Below are 19,852 nucleotides of genomic sequence, written 5' to 3' on the forward strand. Positions count from 1 at the left end.
AGTATAATTACTGACCAATAGCATTTTGATTAAGGAAATGGAACAAATTTGGGTTTTGGGGAAGGGTATCAAGTATTTTCAATTCAAATTGCCTAAGACCAAGTAAATGGGGTTAAAGTGAATAAAATCCAATCAAGTTGCAAACTTGCAACTTGCAAGTCAATCTTAACGTTATCGAGTCTAAGGTCATACAATTTGCGACTCTAGTCCGACTTGAGTCCAAGTCATGTGACTTGAGTCCGCACACATATTCTCCATACTTTTTTGCACTGAAACAATAACTGCATCACCAACTGCAGGACAACCTGAGCATAGTCAAGTCATCTATTTACCAAATTATGAGGCTAATTAGGCCAAGGGCGAGCAAAGAGGTGTGGGGGAAAATGACCAGTGCGTGGAATTTAGGTTGACTGCAGGGCCTCTAACAAGCTGGAAGGGCTAAACAGATAAGATCACATTCCACATTCTCCGCTTCTACAGTGACCATGACAGAACTAATGTTAGAACCCTCCACCTCAGCAGTCAGTGCCATCTCAACATTACACACACCGCTCATGGATCTAGCTGTGACCATGACTCAGCCAGGGAATACGCAGACGGACGGCACACATTTCAGTCTAAAAGCAAAAAGTGTAGCCAGACTTGCATAGCCTGGCTAATAAGCCAGACTCAAATCACACTGTCGTGTGGTATTTGAGTCTGGAGATGCTGTGTATGGATCTTGTTTCCCGGGGGGCGGGTTCAAACATTTTCTCTTTGACGCAATTGGTCAGAGCTACTGTCAGTCAAAGGTCTCAAGCATTGAACGTCACTGTAGCAGAGCCCGCCCATATTGCATACCGTGTGCCGATTGGCCACACCAGTTCTCTGGTGTAGGAAATGGGCGTACCATTGAGCCTCTCCAGACCGTAATCCGCCAGCAGGCAATTTTTTTTTTGCCAACGGCTGATTCGGTCTGGCTTATTAGCCAGGCTAAGACTCGCAGGGTGCTTCCCTAAGACACAGCCCATCGCAAAGGCAAGTCGTCTTATCTAACAAAGAGCCGTAGTAAATAGACAGTCTGAGTCATTGCACAATGCACATGAGCACTCCCAGTCCAGCTGGGGGGGGGGGGGGGGGGGAAGAGAGAGAATCTAAACAAAAAATGTCTTTACAAGCCACCACTCTACAAGGGCGTGTATTGATATGTTCAACATGCATACAGTAGGTGCATGGGAGGGGTGATAAACTGGCTCAAAGTCAAACAAGAGTCTAGCGAAAGATAAGATATTATGCAAAGGCTGACTTTACCATCACAATTCAATAGTTATAGAAGCCATCCTCACCGTTTTTGTGTAATTATTAGTGTGTTATGGCCCTATGTGGCCTTATATTGTTGTGGTTTGTGTTTAATCCACTGTCAGTGTTTTTCAGTGCTGTATGGTGATTGGAGGAGTGGCATGGTGTCTGGAGACACCTGGGCCTCATTTTCAATCAACTAGCCAGCCATTATAAAGGCCTGTCTGAACACCACTTCAGCCCATTTTGCCATCCTGTCACCTCCATGTGCTGAACCCTGTTTGTAGCTACTAGCTAGTGTGTTTGTGTTGAGTCTGTGTGCCTTGCCATATTCTGCTGTGTGCTTAATAAGGTAACTTTATTTACTGAGTGTTTAAAGTCCAGACTATAGCTAAGCTATTTCATAGTTGCATATCAAAACATTTCTTGAGTGTATCACTTTCAATAGGAAAGCATTGGTAGGGGTGTACTGCCATTTCCTTTGAGATCCATTTTTGACTCTGTTTATATTTAGTTAGGGAGCCTAGATTGTAATTTTTGGATGGCGGTACTAACTCTTTTTCCTTTTCAGGTAGGGTGGAGAGTTGTGTTTGTTGTTTTGGCCTTGGCCACCCTGGAGATATAGGCTTTCCCCCTTGGGGAACGGCATTCACCTTGGTGGACAGATTTTTACCACAGTGTTATGAGAGCTACATTCAGAGAACAATGCCATGGAAGAATTGTTTGTAAATGCACTTTTGTGGATGATCAAGATAAGTAAATGGCCTAAAAATGAATACAACCTGTGGACAATGATTTATTTCATGTGTGTACAACTACAGTCATAGGTGCATCAGTGGGTTTGTTGACTATTGTTGAAATGTTTGGAGCTGACAAAATATCCACTACACCAGCATTTCACTGCACTTTCAAGGTCATGTAACAATCTTTGAATTGAATCTTGATGAATCACTTATATCCTAGTTATATCCTTCATGTTGATGTTCTTTTGGTAGACAAAAAGCCTTCATGCTCATTTTTTTTACTTCTTAAGAGCACACAAGGCAATGATGAGATGCCAGCCTTTTTTTCCAAGTGCTTTGGGAGATCTCCACAGGCTCGGCATTTCACACCGGCTCGATATCTGAACTCACACTGGAGGAGTGCAAATGGACTCAGTCCAAGAAGAGAGGCTCTACTACTCGGGTATAGTCATGATTATCCATGGAAGTTGACACTGTACTCTTTAACACCAGTGTTTAGTTAACACACAACTCTATGAAAATAACACTGTGCATACAAGTTCCCCTGCTGCACCAAACAAATCCAAGCAAACCAAGGTGGTGTTTGAAAAGTTTGCCTGACATAACCATCGGCTCAGATTAACCAGCTACAGCTGATCACATAAGACACAAGGATCAGTATGAACAAGTGTATGAGCACCAGCTGTGAGTGACAGGTAGGGGAGGTGAGACCGTGCTAATATGCTTAGTCAAGCATAGCGGATCTAGTTCAGGCCAAGTGTTGACATGTAATATTCAGATGCGTGTGTTGGAACAGCCTTGGTACTGAACCGGCTGACAGGTCTGTTTGACATTACATTGAGGGAATTCATGTGAATGACGTTACACGGCAAAGGAGGACCCCGGTCAAATGCATGAGTTGCTGAACTATGTTTAATGTTAAAGTTTTGCTCTACAGAAATCAAGAAATAACGATCTAGATTAATTGAATACACAAGACCATAATGTAAACAAGCAAGGACTTTTTGTTATCCTTTTAGCATTATTGTATTGTTGTACCTCTGTACTATTTTGCAAACTGTTAAAGTGATGGAAACTTCACAGCTCTGTTAGATACAGAAACACTGATGGCAGAGCATACATAATCAAATTAAAACTGATAATAGGTCCTCAACGTGAGGTCTGAAGACCCCCAGGGGTCCTTGAGGACTTGACTGGTCTGTTAATTGCGTATTGATGTGTAATGTATATTTAATGTGTATTCATTATGCTTTTTTTTTTTACTGACATGAATGTATGGAAACTGGAGCCGATCAGCTGATGTACAGAACACATTTCCTTCGGGATTAATAAAGGATGGATAGATGTTCAAATGAACCCCTACATTTGGGACCTTCCCGTGGCTTAATAATGCATGTCAAATTGGGGGTCGTCCTCGGAAGTACAAGGGCTGAGAATCACTCTGTTATACATCATTTTAATGAATCGATCATCTACGCGACAGTGTGTAAAGTTAGCACTAAGCATAGACAGAGGACGTTCCGTTAGCATGTTAGCATATTTAGCTGTCTGTCAGTGGGTTTACTTACCATGTACTCTCGCACTTGGCTGTGGAAATTCTGCTCTCTGATAGTAACATCGTCTTCTTCCATTCTTCATATTGCAAATGCAAAACACACACTACTACATACTATCGCTCGTGCTGTACGACCCCCGAGTACAGTCTGTATGTGTGATCTGTGTTAGTGTGTGAGTGATCTTTGCAGACAGGCAGTTCTTACAACGACAGTTACTAACCGCTCAAAAGAACGCCCCAAAATAAATGACGTTGACATTGCGCGACCGTACATCAGCGTTGCGTTGCCATGTCCGTTTATTATAAGCGACTTTGGCCTTGCTTTTCTATAAAGTACCGGTAGCTTGTAAATATTGGCAGTTGTTGCCATAGAAAGGATATGGTTGTGCGAGTCGTGTATTGTGTATACTTGTTTATTTATTTTTTACTTGTTTCTATTGTATTGAGGGGGGCTTGTTTCCTAAATGTTGTTTAAACCAGTGGTTCTCAAACATTTTCATGTCAAGGAACACCCAAATTAATAGCCATTGATTGATTGATTCATTGATTGATTGAATAGTTTATTAGACACAAATGTAAAAATAGCAACAGTGTACAGTCAAACACTAAACCCACCAAAAAAGTCCTTGGTCTTGTTTCCATTTAGGCCCTATGCAATCATTCAATCAATGAATCAATCAATGAATCAATCAATCAATCAATCAATTCATAGATATGACTTGTCTTCAATATCATCACAGGGAAAAAAGGGGAAAAAAGAAGAGAAAAGAGCAATAATATCACAGGAAAAAAATAACACTATGTACAGGCCAGGTGGGTGAAAAAGGTCGCACCGCGATGCTAGCTTCATTGTAGATATGCACTATTTAAAGTCACTACTTTTGGGCTTGTTTTTATAGGTTGCTTTAATGCTTATTTCTCTCGCAATATCTGGTAACACTGTCGACCGTACGTCATCAATCTACGACGAGACAGGCGCCCTGGAAGAGAATTGTCACGTGTGTTGTTTGGGTCAACCTCATGTAAATACACATGTGTACATTACAACGTTTAACTAGCGTGTCTATCATCTGTTTAAACCATAAGGTTTAACACATCACGTTTAAACCGTAAACGTTTCGGAAAAACTTTGCTTCCCAGTTTAGAGTTTGTTGGTATACCTTGTTAAAGGTAGGTGATGAGAGTGAGACTGGTTTAAGTCGGTCAGCTAATGAGCTAAACCTTTAGCCAGTGAATCTTAACTGTTGATCAACATTTTCGGCTTAATATGAAAGGCAGAGGCGGTAACAGGGGGGCGAACGTCAAAAAGAAGAAGATGAAAGACAATGGGATGCTGAGAAAGTACATGGAGTCAGTGGACGATTTCGTTAAAAACAAAGTCAAAGGTGGGGAGGAAGGTGGGGAGGAAGGGGAAGAAGTAGAAAAAGACGACCGTTTGAGATTTGTGAAGAAGAGAAGTCGGAGAGAGCTACGAAAGGAGAAGAGAAAGATGAAAAAAGCAAAAATGAAATGTTACTATGAGGGTAAGAATAATCTCGTACCATCTCAGGGTGCTGGTGATGATTCTTTAAAATTAGCTGATGATGAGCCACAAGCAAAAGAGAAGAAAGAGCAGGAGAAAACAAAGAAAGCTGTGTCAAATACTCCTCAAATCAAGTCAACTGATGCTAAACTGGAGAAGTCTGAGGATTCCAAAACACAACCAACACAGAAGAAAGGAAAGAAAACCAACAAACTTCAAGAATCCAGAAACAAGGCTCTCTTGGAGGCCAACAAGGAGGAGGAGGACAGAGAAATCAAGAATATGATCAAGAATCTCGGGTACAATAAGGGAAAAATCAAGAAGAAACTCCTTGACTGCACTGCAATAGATGCACTCGATCACTTCCTTGGGGTATCCGACTATGAATCTACCGGTGCAGCGATGTTGTTGGACAATGAGGATGACGGTGTGGACGTGGTCAAAGAGAAGTTGGAAAAGCTTGATAACAGTGACTCTGACATGTCGGGCGACGAGGAAGAAATGACAGACGAGTCTGCAAACGAAGGCAGTGAAAATGACAGTGATCTGGATGGAGAGACGGATGATGAAGAGAATGCAGATGAGGAGGAGGAAGATGATGATGGGATGATGGATGAAGAGGAAGCAGAGGGAGATGAGATGGAGGCAGAAGATGAGATGGATGAGGGTGGAGCAGCACAACTGGCCAGTGAAGGGGAAGTGGAGGAAGGCAAAGATGTCCTCCAGGCTAAGCCTGCAAATGTAAGTTCAGAAACTCCTAATGTTTATTAGATAATATGCTTGCAAGACCCATTTTGTTTGTTTGTTTGTTCAAGTTCACAGCTTGTAGAGAATAGAGATATGCTATTTTTGAAGAACCTCAGCCTATATGACATGCCCAAAATGGGGAATTCATGGTTAAAGATGATGAGCTTCTTCAGCTGCACATTTATGCTGCACAAATTAAATTTGAAATGATGTCTTCCAACATTTAGGTCACTTCTACGGCAGGCAAGTATGTGCCCCCTCAGTTGCGTGACACCGGAGACGATAAGCGCAAAGCTGAGCTTGTAAAACTGAAGAGGAATGTCAAAGGCCTGCTGAACAGGTACACACCACGTTAATACATACTTCCTTACCCCTACCATCAATAGGTCCTGATATTCGTTTTCTGCAATATGTTGTTTAGAGTAGACAAAGAGCAGTTCTGCACTCAGGAGCACAATGAGAAAACCATGCTATTTTTGGATACATATAATTTTGGGGGATCTTGACATGACAAAGTTTGAGAACCACTGATATAGAAACATCATTTTTTCAGGACACTTGGAATATAGGAGTCATTTGTAGAATTGGGGTTAATTTACGGAAATACAAAACATTAAAAAAAGATATTATATATATATGGAGATAAGAGGTTTCTGACATCCGCAGGCTGAGTGAGCCCAACATGGCGTCCATCAGCAGCCAGCTGGAGGAGCTGTACATGAGCAGCAGCAGGAAGGACATGAACGATATCCTGACGGAGGTGCTGCTGGCCGTCTGCGTCTCCTCTGCCCTGATGCCCGACAGACTGCTCATGGAGCACATCCTCCTGGTCAGCATCCTCCATCACTCCGTGGGGCTGGAGGTACGGTTCACAGACCACTTGAGGCCTGAGGCCTATTTTTACAAATGCCTGCTATATCAGTTAGTTCTCAAGCTTTTTTTGTAATCAAAATTCTTCAAAAATGTTCAAGAATGTCCAAAAAAAGAGATGTACAGTACAAGCTCGCAGCATGCTGTGAGCTTGTATACAGTATCTGTTATTTTTGAATAACGCAAAAACGTAAAAACTAAAATGTTCCCGGTTTTAAATCTCTTTGTAAATAGCTGATTTACAAGCTCACAACGCAGTGAATTGTGGGCTTGTAGATTGGCTATTTTTATTCCCCCCAGAATATGGATGCTGGTGTTTGAGTGGTTAAATGGTACAGTTTGCATACAACTCCTCCATTCTTTTTCTTTAACTCCTTCAGCGCCACCTGGTGGACCCCAGTTTTGGTCCTGGGTGCCACCGAAGCCCATTTTATAATGGGATAAAAGAAAGAAAATGTAATTCTATTGTGCATGTCATGTGTATGTCATCACCTGCACACCAGATTAGAGATTTTATTTGTATTTATTTTTTGAACTCGTCTTAACGTCCCTGGCAATCAGTGCATAATTAGATTCAGCTCGCCTTAACGTCCCTGGCACTTGTTTTAATAGTAAAATATATATAAAATAATGTTAATAATAAAGATATGTGTGAAACAGTTCTATTTATTTCCGAATATCAGATTCTAATAATGAGTTATCTGTTGGATGCAATTCATGCCATGCTGTTACCACACTAATACCACAGATATTGCAGGTCATGGCTTTTTGGTGACCTTAGGTCACTGTCTGCTCTACTGATAAGAGATCCCCGAAAAGCGGGTTTTATTTTTACCCAGCCTGTGTGTGAGAGAAGTCAATAGTTGCAATTAGCCAAAGAATGGACATTTAGCCCTTGGATTATTTATTAGGTGTAGCCTAAAAGGGCATTGCCGGCTTTGTAAGCTAATGCCCTAAACGTGACATCTAATACCTTAGGTTTCCTTTACTTAAGGTGTATTAGCATTGTTATCTCTTTCGTATGTTGACTCCATCCTGTAATTGACCACACACTCACTCTCATTACTACAACAAGTCAACACACCGTCAGCAGTCAATAGCTAACCACTGATCATTGGGTAGCATTTTCAAGAGCACAACACAGATGGCAAATATACATATGTTATTTTATGTATAAATATAATATACATAAAATATATATGAGCTATTTTCAACAAATAAATGCTTAATTGGCTAACAAACAAGGTAAAGCATTTTTTGTGATTTAAAATATGTTTTTAATAGTGTCCCCTTTTAGTGAAATAAATACAATTTACCATTGCACATATGAACATATATATATTAATACAGTAGTCAGATATCATTTACTTGTATTAACCAATTAAGCCTTATGTTATAATTTGAAACATTGCTGTGATGTGTTGTGAACATGTAGATTTTATATTTTTGATATATAAATATAAATCATGTGCCCAAGCAGCCCAACATGTGGTTAAATTGTGCCATTTTACCATTGTGTAGGTTGGAGCCCATTTCCTGGAGACGGTGGTACGCAAGTATGACGAGCTGTACAAGAACCCAGTTGGAGGCAAAGAGAGTGACAATCTGGTGGCCATGGTGGCTCACATGTACAATTTCCAAGTGGTCCACTCGCTGCTTATCTTTGACATCCTAAAGGTGCTAGTGGGAAACTTTACTGAAAAGGACATCGATCTTGTACTGTTTGTGCTGAAGACGGTTGGTTTCACCTTGCGGAGAGATGACCCTATGGCCCTCAAAGAACTCATATCTGATGCTCAGCGCAAGGCCAATGATGCTGGATCCACATTTAAGGATCAAACTAGGGTAAAACATTGATTACTACAGCAGATTAGGAACTTTAACTTTTAGACAAGAATGCTTAACTTACTGTCTATGTAATCAAATTGTAAGGTATTCCATAATGGAAGAAAGTGTCAACTCCACACAGTAAAGTCCTCTACACGAGTGGTTCCCAAACTTTTTAGCTCGACCAAAACTAGTGAAAATAGCAGATCTACAAGCTCACAATGCATGGCTTTGTGCCACGATGTGAGCTTGTAGATCTGCTATTTTATCTACTTCTTAAACTTTATTTGTTTATGTTAATTATTATATTTTTTCATTTTATTTATGAAATACTAAAAAAAATTGGAATCGTCTTTCGATGATGAAAATCTGTGATTTTTTTGTTTTAAAGGACCACTTTTCAAAGTATCTTCATATAATTGGTCCTCAATCCTCACTAATGTTCATGATAAAATGCCAGAATTTTTTTCTACTCGGTCTGTGTCTCATGGGAGGGCTGTGGGCAGTTCAGAAACCCGTCCACCAGTGACATCATCGATGGAGAATCTAAGCTAATAGAAACTACAGGCTTTCTATTGCTGGAAAGTTGCAGTGCTATAATGGAAGCCATCATTCTCACCAAAATTTAAATCTCTTAACGTCACTGGTGGACCGGTTTCTGAACACAGCCCTCCCATGAGACACAGACTGAGTAGAACATTGTAGAACATTTTATCATGAACATTAGTGTAGGACCAATTAAGATAGGTTGAAAAGTGGTGAAGTGGTCCTTTAAACTTTTTTTATTTTATCTTAAAAAATTAAATACGAAACACAAAAAAGGCGATATTCACTTGCAAACCTAAAAAATGTGTCCGCCACCCAAAACATAAGTCCTGACCCACTATTAGGGAAACAGTGCTCTAGTATACAACACAGTTAAACACCCCGAACGCCTGGGGTTATTTAATCCATTAAATCATAGTGCCCAGCGATTTATAGCAGCGGAGCACATTTAGCGACGCAACGGATGCTATCCCGGATGTGGCTGAAGTAGCTTGATGTAGCCAAAACACACTCGATGCGATCGACAACAACGGGAGGTATGATTAATTCTAACGCGACTAGCGACGGTACCGCGATGGGCCGTCTAACACATAATCTTTTTTTAGAATTGGACGGAATGATTTAGATCAAGAGTTAAACGTTTTAAGATTTTCGATCTCGTCGGCTAAAATGGGGGTGAACATTTTCGATGACGTCTCACCAGAAAATAACATTGAGTGTTGCACAACAGATGCTCCCAGCCTGTGGAGCGATGCGATCGGTCAATAATCTCCCTCCTTTTGATCAATCTCCGCCCTGGGCGCTGGGCGTTACTAATTGATAGGCCGGAGAACTCCGTCCTTGCCGCTCAGGGTGAAAAGAAAATCACACCTGTGTGACGGGCGCTCTTATCATCGTACATCATCATGACATCATCATGACACTATGCCTATTTGCTCAGACACTATGATGTAAAATTCTCAATTCATTGTCAATGGGAATTTAATGTTTGTTTAAGAAGTTTGTGGACGGTAACTAAAAGCTGGATGTAGGAGGGGCTAGCGCCCCTCAAAGAATGAGTGAAATGAAGGTGATTTGATTGTATATCTGTTCTGTATATCTGAGTGTGTTAACCAGGTTTCATGTAATGTGTGATCATGATCTCAGGTGCGCTTCATGTTGGAAACCATGCTGGCTCTGAAGAACAACGACATGCGGAAGATCCCAGGCTATGACCCAGAGCCCGTAGAGAGACTCAGGAAGCTGCAGAGAACACTGGTACATCATCATATTCATCCATTAATCTCCTTAACTCTCATTAACCCTCTTATGGCCACCCTAATTAACAGTGGATTGTGCCTTCTACTAGGTCATTAACGAGGTGAGATTTTTGCAAGTTGACTTGTCAGACAGTAAAGTCGAAGTTGAGTCGATGCATCGTTTTATGACGGGGGGGACTTTAACAGGGGCGGGTGGAGGTACGCGCGCTCAAATACGGAGCATGTCAAACAAAGCACTGCGCACATAGTGGCCTCTCCAATATGGCACAGTGTATGTATCATCTATATGGCAAAGCGCTGATTATCATAAAAACATAAAACTGTAATAGTAAATACTAAACAGTGCAGGCGCACACGCAAATGTGCGTCGCACACTTGTACAGAGACCAGAAAAGAGAACACAACAGGAGAGGGGGCATTTGTATTTGGCCAGTGGCCACAGATCCCCATCTGAAAATGTTACAGTACATATGCTTATAGCAAGCTATATAATAATGCAGGCACTTTATTGGTTTTGGAATTTGTAATCTATAGCTGTTCCTGATTAAATTTAACACATTGGTTACTGATCATCATACTGTGTTATTTTTACCCATTAGTTAATTTTCTTTCTATTTGTAGCTCTTACTTTTACCACCAGGGGGCCTCAAAGGTCCACCTTACAAACTTGATGAAGCTGGTTGTTGATGGTCCCATTCAGAATTAATCTTAATTTGTAGCAGTGTATTTTAATTGCCTGTTTCATTTGTTGCAGGTTTTACAAGCAGTGTTTGTCCAGTAAATACTACATGATGAATGTGTAGCCCAGTGGTTGGAAAATAACTACATTTACTACTACTCAACTGTGGTACTGCACTTAAGTACAATGTTGAGGTGCTTTTACTTTACTTGAGTATTTCCATTTTTCAGTACTTTATACTTAGATATACTACAGTACATCTCGGAGGCAAATATTATACTCAGGTTTAGTTTCTAGTTTGCAGATTTAGATTATTAATACAAAACATAAATTAACCATTCGTGCTTAATATTATACTACTCGAAAATAACCAATCTACAAGCTTGTAGATCTGCTACGTGTTTTCAGAAAAGTCATACAATTTTTTTTTAGTATACCTTTACTTTGGTGCTGTAAGTATATTTATTTTATAATTTGTAATGTGGGGGCACAACAAGAGTATTTTTATTTTGTGGTGTTGCTACTTTTTCTTGACCACTGTGTGTGACCCCAGATCAAGCAGAGTGCTGCGGGCAGTGACGTGAAGCTGAGGGTCTCCCTGCAGAGCCTCCTGGCTGCAGATCAGGTGGGACGCTGGTGGATAGTTGGATCTTCATGGAGTGGAGCACCCATGATCAACGACCAGGGGAACATGCCGGTCTCACAGCCCACCGCTGAAGGACAGGTACACCACCCGACCACTTACTGGCAATCCTCAGTGTTCATTGAAAAACTTAAAATTGACACTTTCCGGTTTAAAATTTACACTGAGGCTTTTGCTGCAATACAGTTACAATTACAATAGCTGATCTACAAGCTACGCATTGTGAGCTTGTAGACTGAAGATCTGCTACAAAAGCACACCAAGTACAGAGCCATCTAAAAAATTATAATTAACGTTACAGTTGCTCCAGGATCGATCTATAGGGATAATTAAAAAGTTGATTTTAATATAGTGTGTATGCCTTGTTATGCTATTTGGAGGAAGAAAAACAACTGTACCTTTTATAATGGCATTCTTATTTATTACAATTTGACTGTTTTTGTATAAATTAATAAATTAATGATTTACATCCCAACACTCTTGGTGTACTATAACTATCAAGCTGTGCTGATGATACTCATCCTTGACAATTCAACTGCATCATTCCATTGTCTGCACTGTTCAGTTTAGTGCCAAAGTATTGGACATGGCCAGGAAACAGAGAATGAACACGGAGGTCAGGAGAAATATCTTCTGTGTGCTGATGACCAGTGAGGACTACCTGGATGCGTTTGAAAAACTCCTGAGGTACAGTAATAAGGCCATTCTGATGTGACGTGTATTTTGGTCAAAGGCAATATTTCAGTGTGGACTTAAGGTTCTGTTGTTTTTTTCTGTTTTGCCTCGTTTGAAGGATGGGTCTGAAGGAGCATCAGGAGAGAGAGATAGTCCGTGTTCTGATCGACTGCTGCCTGCAGGAGAAGACCTTCAATGCTTTCTATGCCGTGCTAGGAGAGAAGTTCTGCTCCCATGACAGACGATTCCAGGTAGCGCTGTGTGCACTTTATATTCTATATTGACCAGATTGAATTTACAGAACAATGGGAAAAGTTCAATAGCAAGTGAAGTCGATACCCTCCGACAGGACAATCTCTGAATCCAGTTGAATGGCCTGCGGTAGATCTTCAAGCTCAGTTTTTTGCATGCCGTCCAGGTTACAAAGGATAGCAGAAGCAAGCGATGATCAAATTCTCTCTGGTCCAATTCTGCCCATTGCAACACGCATCTCAGTAGTATTTATACTCTACTCTTTCTATCAGTGCCTTTTATATCAGTGGTTAGGTCTGATTCGGTCTGGCCCCCTCCTCTCATCTATTTCTGCCTATCTGGCTATTTGGCAATCCTAATCCTTGGCTGACTGGTCAGAACACACCAGAACATAACAACATATTTCCTCATATGTCTATTCTCTTTTCCAAGAAACCGCGCACTCTAAAGTTCGCTATGACCAAGCGAAAAGCCAAATATTTCGCCAACTATTTCATCTGTCTTTTGCCGACATGCAATCTCCTGGGGGGGGTCATTATCTTCCTAATGTGGACATCTTCTCAGAAATTGAACTCGGGAGGGCCAGAATATTTTCTCAAAGTGCATAATCAGAGTACATAATGATATTTGACTCTGATTATCTTTTCTGTCTACTCATTTTTACCCTGGCCTCCCTTGCCTACCTCACAAACTGTTTGTAGGCAGACACTACATAGGTGTTTCTGCTAGCCTAGTGGTTAACCACTCTCCCTTGAAAACATTTCATTCAAGGGGGAGTGGTTAACCAGGCTAGATTTCTGCCACTACACAAGATAATTATGAATATATTCATGTCTTGTGTTTTACAGTGTAGAGGCGTCTACAGAACAAGGCATTGTCAGCCATTCGGGCAGTCGAAAAGCGTATTTTTGCTGACAATCGTCCATATTTAGTGGGGCCTAATTACACAGTGTTTACATCTGTGGTGGAACTCTTTGGGAAGGCAGAACATTTCACTTGCATTTGCCCTAGTGTAGGCAGCCCTAGGACAGCACACAAGACGGAAAGACAGAGTGAGACAGAGACCAAAACACAAGCACTCGCACTCATTTATGCCCCAAAAACTTCCAAATTTAGAGGAGGACTGACATCCTTTTATTTGTTGTAATCCTTGTTATTGCTCCTAGTTAGGTCTGTGCCCATATATGATCTGGGTCAGACATGACACAGCATAAATGTATAAACAGACTGGAAAAGGAGCTCACAGCGGACCACCATGTAAACTCTTTGCTTCTTCAGTTTAGTGTCAAAGTCAATGTTGCAGGAACAAAACTCACTTGTAAAACCCTGCCCACTGTTGGGGTGTTCGACAACAACTCAAAGAGCTACATTCATTAAAGAGTCATGCAAGGATTATAACATTATTCATTCCTGTATTCGCCCAGTATGCTAAGGAGATTTATTTCCTGTCACGCAGGCACAGAACAGTGCCATCAACTGATTATCAGCTGTAGTCTGTGTGTTTGGAGCAACCTTTAAACATGACCGACTGATGCCACATTTGTTAAAAATATACAACTTTGGAAAGATTTGTATTATTACTGTATTATTAGGGCCCGAGCACTGCACAGTAGTGCAAAGCCCTATTGAAATCGCAATGATTATTATTTTAGCCGAAATTAATCGCATTTTTGATCAAACATTTGCAAAACTTTGTCAAAGAATATCAAAATGATCTGACCTACAAGCTCATAGCGCATCACGATGTGTTCTGACTCTGAGCTTACTGTCTCCTATCTTTTTAAACAAATCGCAAATACCTATATCGTCAAAAGCCTCAAACAATAGCTGCTATATCTGTCTCCTGAGACGTCACCTGACGTTGGCCGATCTGATCTCCTGACATAGTCGCAGTTACACCAGGGCTCCACCGGGCGCGTCAGCGTCGCGTCTCCGTCACCGTCAGGGAATGTTCCCTTTTTAATCAATGAAGGGTGGCTCCACTGCCCGCGTTGCGTGACGCGTGCATTAAAATTTAACAGGTGCGTTTTTTTACGCACGCAGAGACGCAACCCCTGGCGTTAGTGAGGACAGGACAGCTTGGGCTGTTGAGACACTGACAACTGACGTCGTCAATATACAGTATACAGTATATACAGTGTGAAATCTAGGATGTCCAAAACCACCTTTTTGAATGTTCCAATGGATCCGATCCAATCACAACTGGTGGTATCCGGAGAACTCGCCAGTTTTCCAACTCGGCGCGGTTTAGTGCATTTTAGTTTTACTTCACCTTCATTTAAATTGCATTGAATTTTGAGAGAGAGAGAGAGAGAGAGAGAGAGAATAGTTGTTTAGAGTTACACTAGATGAAGTAGGAATGCTAAAGTTTAAACACCAAAGTACCGACACAATGTATTTCATTAGTAAACAATATCCTGAATTGGTAGGCCTACTATCATTGGTATTCACATACTCAACTTTTTATCATCTAGCTGACCATTTAATTGCACAAAATGATTTGATCACATTGGAAATTAACTATAACAGCTGTGGGTTTGACATACTATACTGATGAAGACAGCATGTTAGCATAACGATGAAGACATTGATGAAGAATTTTCGATGCGGCGAGTTGGTAAACTGGCGAGTTCTCCGGTATCCTCACAACTCAGTCACATTTGCATCATGTTGTGAGCTTGTAGGTCGGCTATTTTTGCTATACTTTTATGCACATTAATTTATGCAAAATATTATTATGGGAGACTTATTCAATATTGACCTTTGGTCCATAGCATAGATGTCATTAGTGGCTTATTTGATCATGTATGTTGTTGTCACTCTTTTCAGTTGTATAGGCTCCATAGTACGTATTATGTGGCCTTATATATTGACATCTCATAGACCCCATCATTATTCGTTGCTGGTGGCTTTTTTGAGGGGCGCTAGGCCCTCCTATGTCCAGCTTTTAGTGTGTGTGCACAAACTTTGTCCTACACAAACATTAAATTCCCATTGACAATGAATGGACAATTTTAAGTCGGTGTAAACACAAACATTGTGTAACACAAACATTGATATGTTGTACTGTATATATAGGAGGCTTTCAACTCTCAACTGTCAATAAGAAGTCTGCGATGATGACGTACGATAAGAGCTCCTATATTCACCTATAGCTTTTTGTCGTAACACAAACATGAAATGCCATTGACAATGAATGCAGAATTTACGATGATAAGAGCGCCCCTCACTTCACACGGGTGTGATTTTTCTGAATATTACTAATATTTTAAGCTACAGAGGACAATAAAATCTGACCACCCAGACTCCACCACCCAGACTCCCCAGTCCCCATTACATGTGGCCCGTCTGTGACCGGTAGGTCACCTTAACTACAGTGTGGGAGCCTCTCACACCTCTTTCCTCTCACGTTGTTTGACTTAACCCGACTGCAAACAATGGAGGTGACACCACGCTTCCGCCCTAGCTGACCCACAGGACACTGGTCCATATCAGACACTGATAACCATTGTCCCCATCAAAGAGCTTCAGTCAGACCTGCTGGGAAATTTTAGTTTTTCTCGTGTAAGGTGGACCTGGCTTTAGTGGATTGCCTGTGTTTGTGTGTGAGGGAGGAGATATTAGAGGATATATTAAGAGTCATTACTGGCTATAGATCACTTAGCCACCATTGCAATCATTGCACTCTGTATGCTAAAGTCAACTGGCCGTCCCTGACTGCCCGTCGGCTGCCTCACTAGTACACCTTGATCTATAAATCAGTTATTGGTAAGCTCCCTTTTTTCCTTGGTTTAGGGCTGCAACTATCAATTATGTTCTCAAGTTATTCATTACTATTTTTGATCAAATGAATGATTAATATAATTGAATTGGGGGGTTGCTTTCTGTCTGATCTTGTGGCTCTACAATGATCATTTGAACCCTCTGTGTTTCCCTAGATGACCTTTCAGTTCAGCCTGTGGGACAAGTTCAAAGAGCTGGACAATCTTTCTAGCAGCACCTTCAGTAACCTGGTCCATATGGTTACCCACGTCCTACAGAGCAAGGCCCTGTCCATCTCCATCCTCAAAGTGCGTGGCAGGACATCTATGCTTAATATGAGGATTGAGGACGGTTGCCGTCTGGCAGTGATGGCCGTTTTTATGTCATGATTTGCACTGAACGAGAATCTTTGACGAGGTGGTGATGTTTCTCTCTGTGTTTGTCTGTGCAGGCAATAGAGTTTGGAGAACTAGATAAGCCCAAGGTGCGTTTCTTGCGTCAAGTGTTAATCAAGCTACTAAAGGAAAATGAGCCTGAGGAACTGGTCATCATATTCGGAAAGTGAGTGTCATCATATTCTGTGTACATATTGAGCCATACAAATCAATCAATGATATCTATTTAAATTGAAAAATGATTCCTGTTGACCATGGCTATGACGCCATCCTATTTGTCCAAACCAGCAGTGATGGAAGAAGTAATCACATTTTTGAGTGGTGCTATGGAGTGGCTAGCAATGTGTTTATTGAAGTGTCACTGTTGCGCAGCCTAACACACACACACACACAGAGGCCAGGGAGGAGAGCTTGTACTTTACAGTACAAGTACAGTACAGTACAGTGCAGTACAGCAACACTCAGTTCAAAATGTACATAAAGTGTCAAAGGTAAAGTACTTATTGTGCAGAATTTCCCATTTCACACATTTTCTAAAATCCTTTGAAAATAGCAGACCTACACGCTCACAACACGTCCCTTTGCGACGCGTTGTGAGCTTGAGGGGCTATTTTCAAATTGCCCCAAGTATATATGTCTGAAGTGGTTTTGTAATAATAATCAAAATCTGCAAAGTAACTAGTTACTTTAAATTAATGGAGTAAAAATACAATAAATATTGTATTGGAGTAGTTAATGAAATTAATGGAATTTGAAAAATAATTAAGTGAATATTGTACTTTTACTTGAGATGTATTGGAGAAGTTAATCAAATGAATGAAATTTGAAAAATTAAGTGAATGTACTCTGTTACTTTCCACCACTGCAAACCACTGTGTGAAAGTCTGAATCAATGTCCCCCGTTGTTGTCCATCCTCCAGGATTTCGGGCATTCCCAAGCTCGGAATGCTGCGAGAGGGCTTGAAGCTTTTCATCAGCCACTTCCTGCTGAAGAATGCCCAGACCCAGGGACCAGCTGAGCAAGCAGCTCTGCTGGCGGAGCGCGCCCAGGTCGCCACCCGAGCCATGGAGGCGAGAGAGGCCAAGCTCAAACTGTAAAACACGCGCGTGTAGCCGTGTACACACACACACACGCACGCACACACACACACATAGCAGATATATTGACCCATGAAGACCTGGGGTCGATTCTACAAATGCCTGCTAAATCCTAACAGTTTTCTAAAAAAAACATATGTTGCTATATCAGTGGTGCTCAATACTTTTTCATGTCAAGGTCGCGATTTTCACGATTTAAAGAAAATAGCAGATCTATAAGCTCATAGTGTGGCACGAAGGCTGATATGAGCTTGTATATTTTCTATTATTGAAAGTATAAAAGTGTTAAAATGATTGTGAAACAGATGCTTTCCCGGTTTTAACATATACACCAGCACCGCAATATACGATATGTATATTTTTTCCCCCAGAAAAGGGCTTACATTTGCAAAGAAAGACATTCAAATTAGTATTTGGATATACTTAACAATCTTTTTCATGTGGTGTGGTCCTATATAAATTCATCATGGATTTAGTAACAAAACATGCCTTCAACAATGTACCCCTTTCACTTCAATTTGTAATATTTTCCTTTTGGTGGGGGTTAAACAACAGTGCACATTGCTCCCACACACATTATTGTTGCAACAATTTATTATGATTGACAGAGTGATAAGCTATATCATAGATGTTTTCAATAATCTATTATGTTGTGTATATTTGTACATTAAACCTGGTCATCAAATGGTTTGTTTCGACATCTATGCTATATGCAGAATCTTGAGTGTAAAAAATAATAAACAGTGATTTTATTAAATGTTGTTTACGTAATATCATTTACATCAGGTGTTCAGTACCTATACGTATATCTAAGACAGCCCTCTTGAAGGCTTTGTATACAGCAACAATTCACGCAGCCTACGAGTGAGCAGTGTTCCGCTCAACACAATTCATCACTGATTAATGTTTGTACTGTAAATTGGTTGATTTCCATCATTTGATCATCAACAGAGTTTATATAACACGGTGAGGTTATATCTTCTGTGAGTTTGATGTAAACAAGGCAACTGAAACTGGTGTACTTGCTCATTCATGAAACACTGTTTACACATCCCCCATGACCCAGGCCAGGGCTTTGATTCCAGGCTGTCCTTGTTGACTAGTTGACACCGTTGCCGCCTGCATGGTTAGCATAGCAGAGTCATTCTGTTACATTTGATGAGGCTACTATTAATTAGCTCCATTTGCAATTTTGCATGTCCTGCATCAATCTAAGGGGGAGTGCGGTCAGAGGGTAAGAATCGGCCAGTGAGGGGAAATGTCCCTGCCTAATCATTAAAACGCTACAGTAGCCTCTTGAAGGGAGTGGGGTGTTATGAAGTAACTTATTTCAGAACCTGAATCCTGAGGATTCATAATTCAAGTTTATCCACCAAATACAAGGAACTCCACAATTTCCAAAGACATAAAATAAGGCTTAATATTTGTTTAAAATGTAAATGTTTTCAAATGTCTCCTATAATGTCCTATAAGTGAAAAGCGAGGTTAGCTGTAGTAAGCATTTGATGTTTTCACTGCGGTTATAATACACTAATCTGAAAGTTCCCAGACGTTCTCGCATAAAAACAGGAGGGATTCACTAACAAAAAGAGAATGTAGAACTTTGAGATATCACATGACGTCACTAAGAAGTCCATACACTGGCTTTTGTTTATATAGTATGTGAGACATGCAGGTGACATCAATGTTACCTGCATGTCTGGTTGGGCTTGACCCTCGGGTGAACTTTGAGTGTAAGCTAAAACAAACAGCAAGATAAGGACTAGGGTCACTGAGTGAGCAGCCTAATTATTGTTTCTAATGACATATAGCCTATAGGTTAATCAGTCTGTGTTGATTACTGTGGGAAGTTAGATAGCCTAAGTGATTGAGGCACATATGTCTTAGCATTTAAGTTTTTGTTTTGTTTAGTTTTTCACTTTTTGGGGGTGGACTGCTGAATTAAAATAGCCTACCCGTATATGCTATAGCCTATACTCGTGTGGACTACTTGGGTATAAC

General features: G+C 40.7%; 2 protein-coding genes across 2 annotated transcripts in view; one reads left to right on the forward strand and one right to left on the reverse strand.

Annotated features, from left to right (window-relative positions):
- Nucleotides 1-3,775, reverse strand: part of lmbr1 (limb development membrane protein 1) — a 36,036-nt gene extending 32,261 nt beyond the window's left edge. Inside the window, exon 1 of the mRNA XM_079489305.1 lies at nt 3,590-3,775. Coding sequence (XP_079345431.1) covers nt 3,590-3,652 — 63 coding nt within the window. The 5' untranslated portion in view covers nt 3,653-3,775. The remainder of the gene's footprint in view (nt 1-3,589) is intronic.
- A 746-nt stretch (nt 3,776-4,521) lies between these two features.
- nom1 (nucleolar protein with MIF4G domain 1) lies at nt 4,522-18,602 on the forward strand. Its single transcript, XM_079489620.1, has 11 exons — nt 4,522-5,839; nt 6,073-6,185; nt 6,512-6,707; nt 8,237-8,560; nt 10,235-10,345; nt 11,580-11,750; nt 12,235-12,356; nt 12,463-12,595; nt 16,535-16,666; nt 16,810-16,919; nt 17,674-18,602. The coding sequence occupies exons 1-11, from the start codon at nt 4,844-4,846 to the stop codon at nt 17,849-17,851; spliced, it is 2,586 nt and encodes an 861-aa protein (XP_079345746.1). The 5' UTR covers nt 4,522-4,843; the 3' UTR covers nt 17,852-18,602.
- Nucleotides 18,603-19,852: the final 1,250 nt, after the last annotated feature.

This window comes from Electrona antarctica (genome assembly GCF_951216825.1).
Source record: "Electrona antarctica genome assembly, chromosome: 20".
Classification (NCBI taxonomy): domain Eukaryota; kingdom Metazoa; phylum Chordata; class Actinopteri; order Myctophiformes; family Myctophidae; genus Electrona; species Electrona antarctica.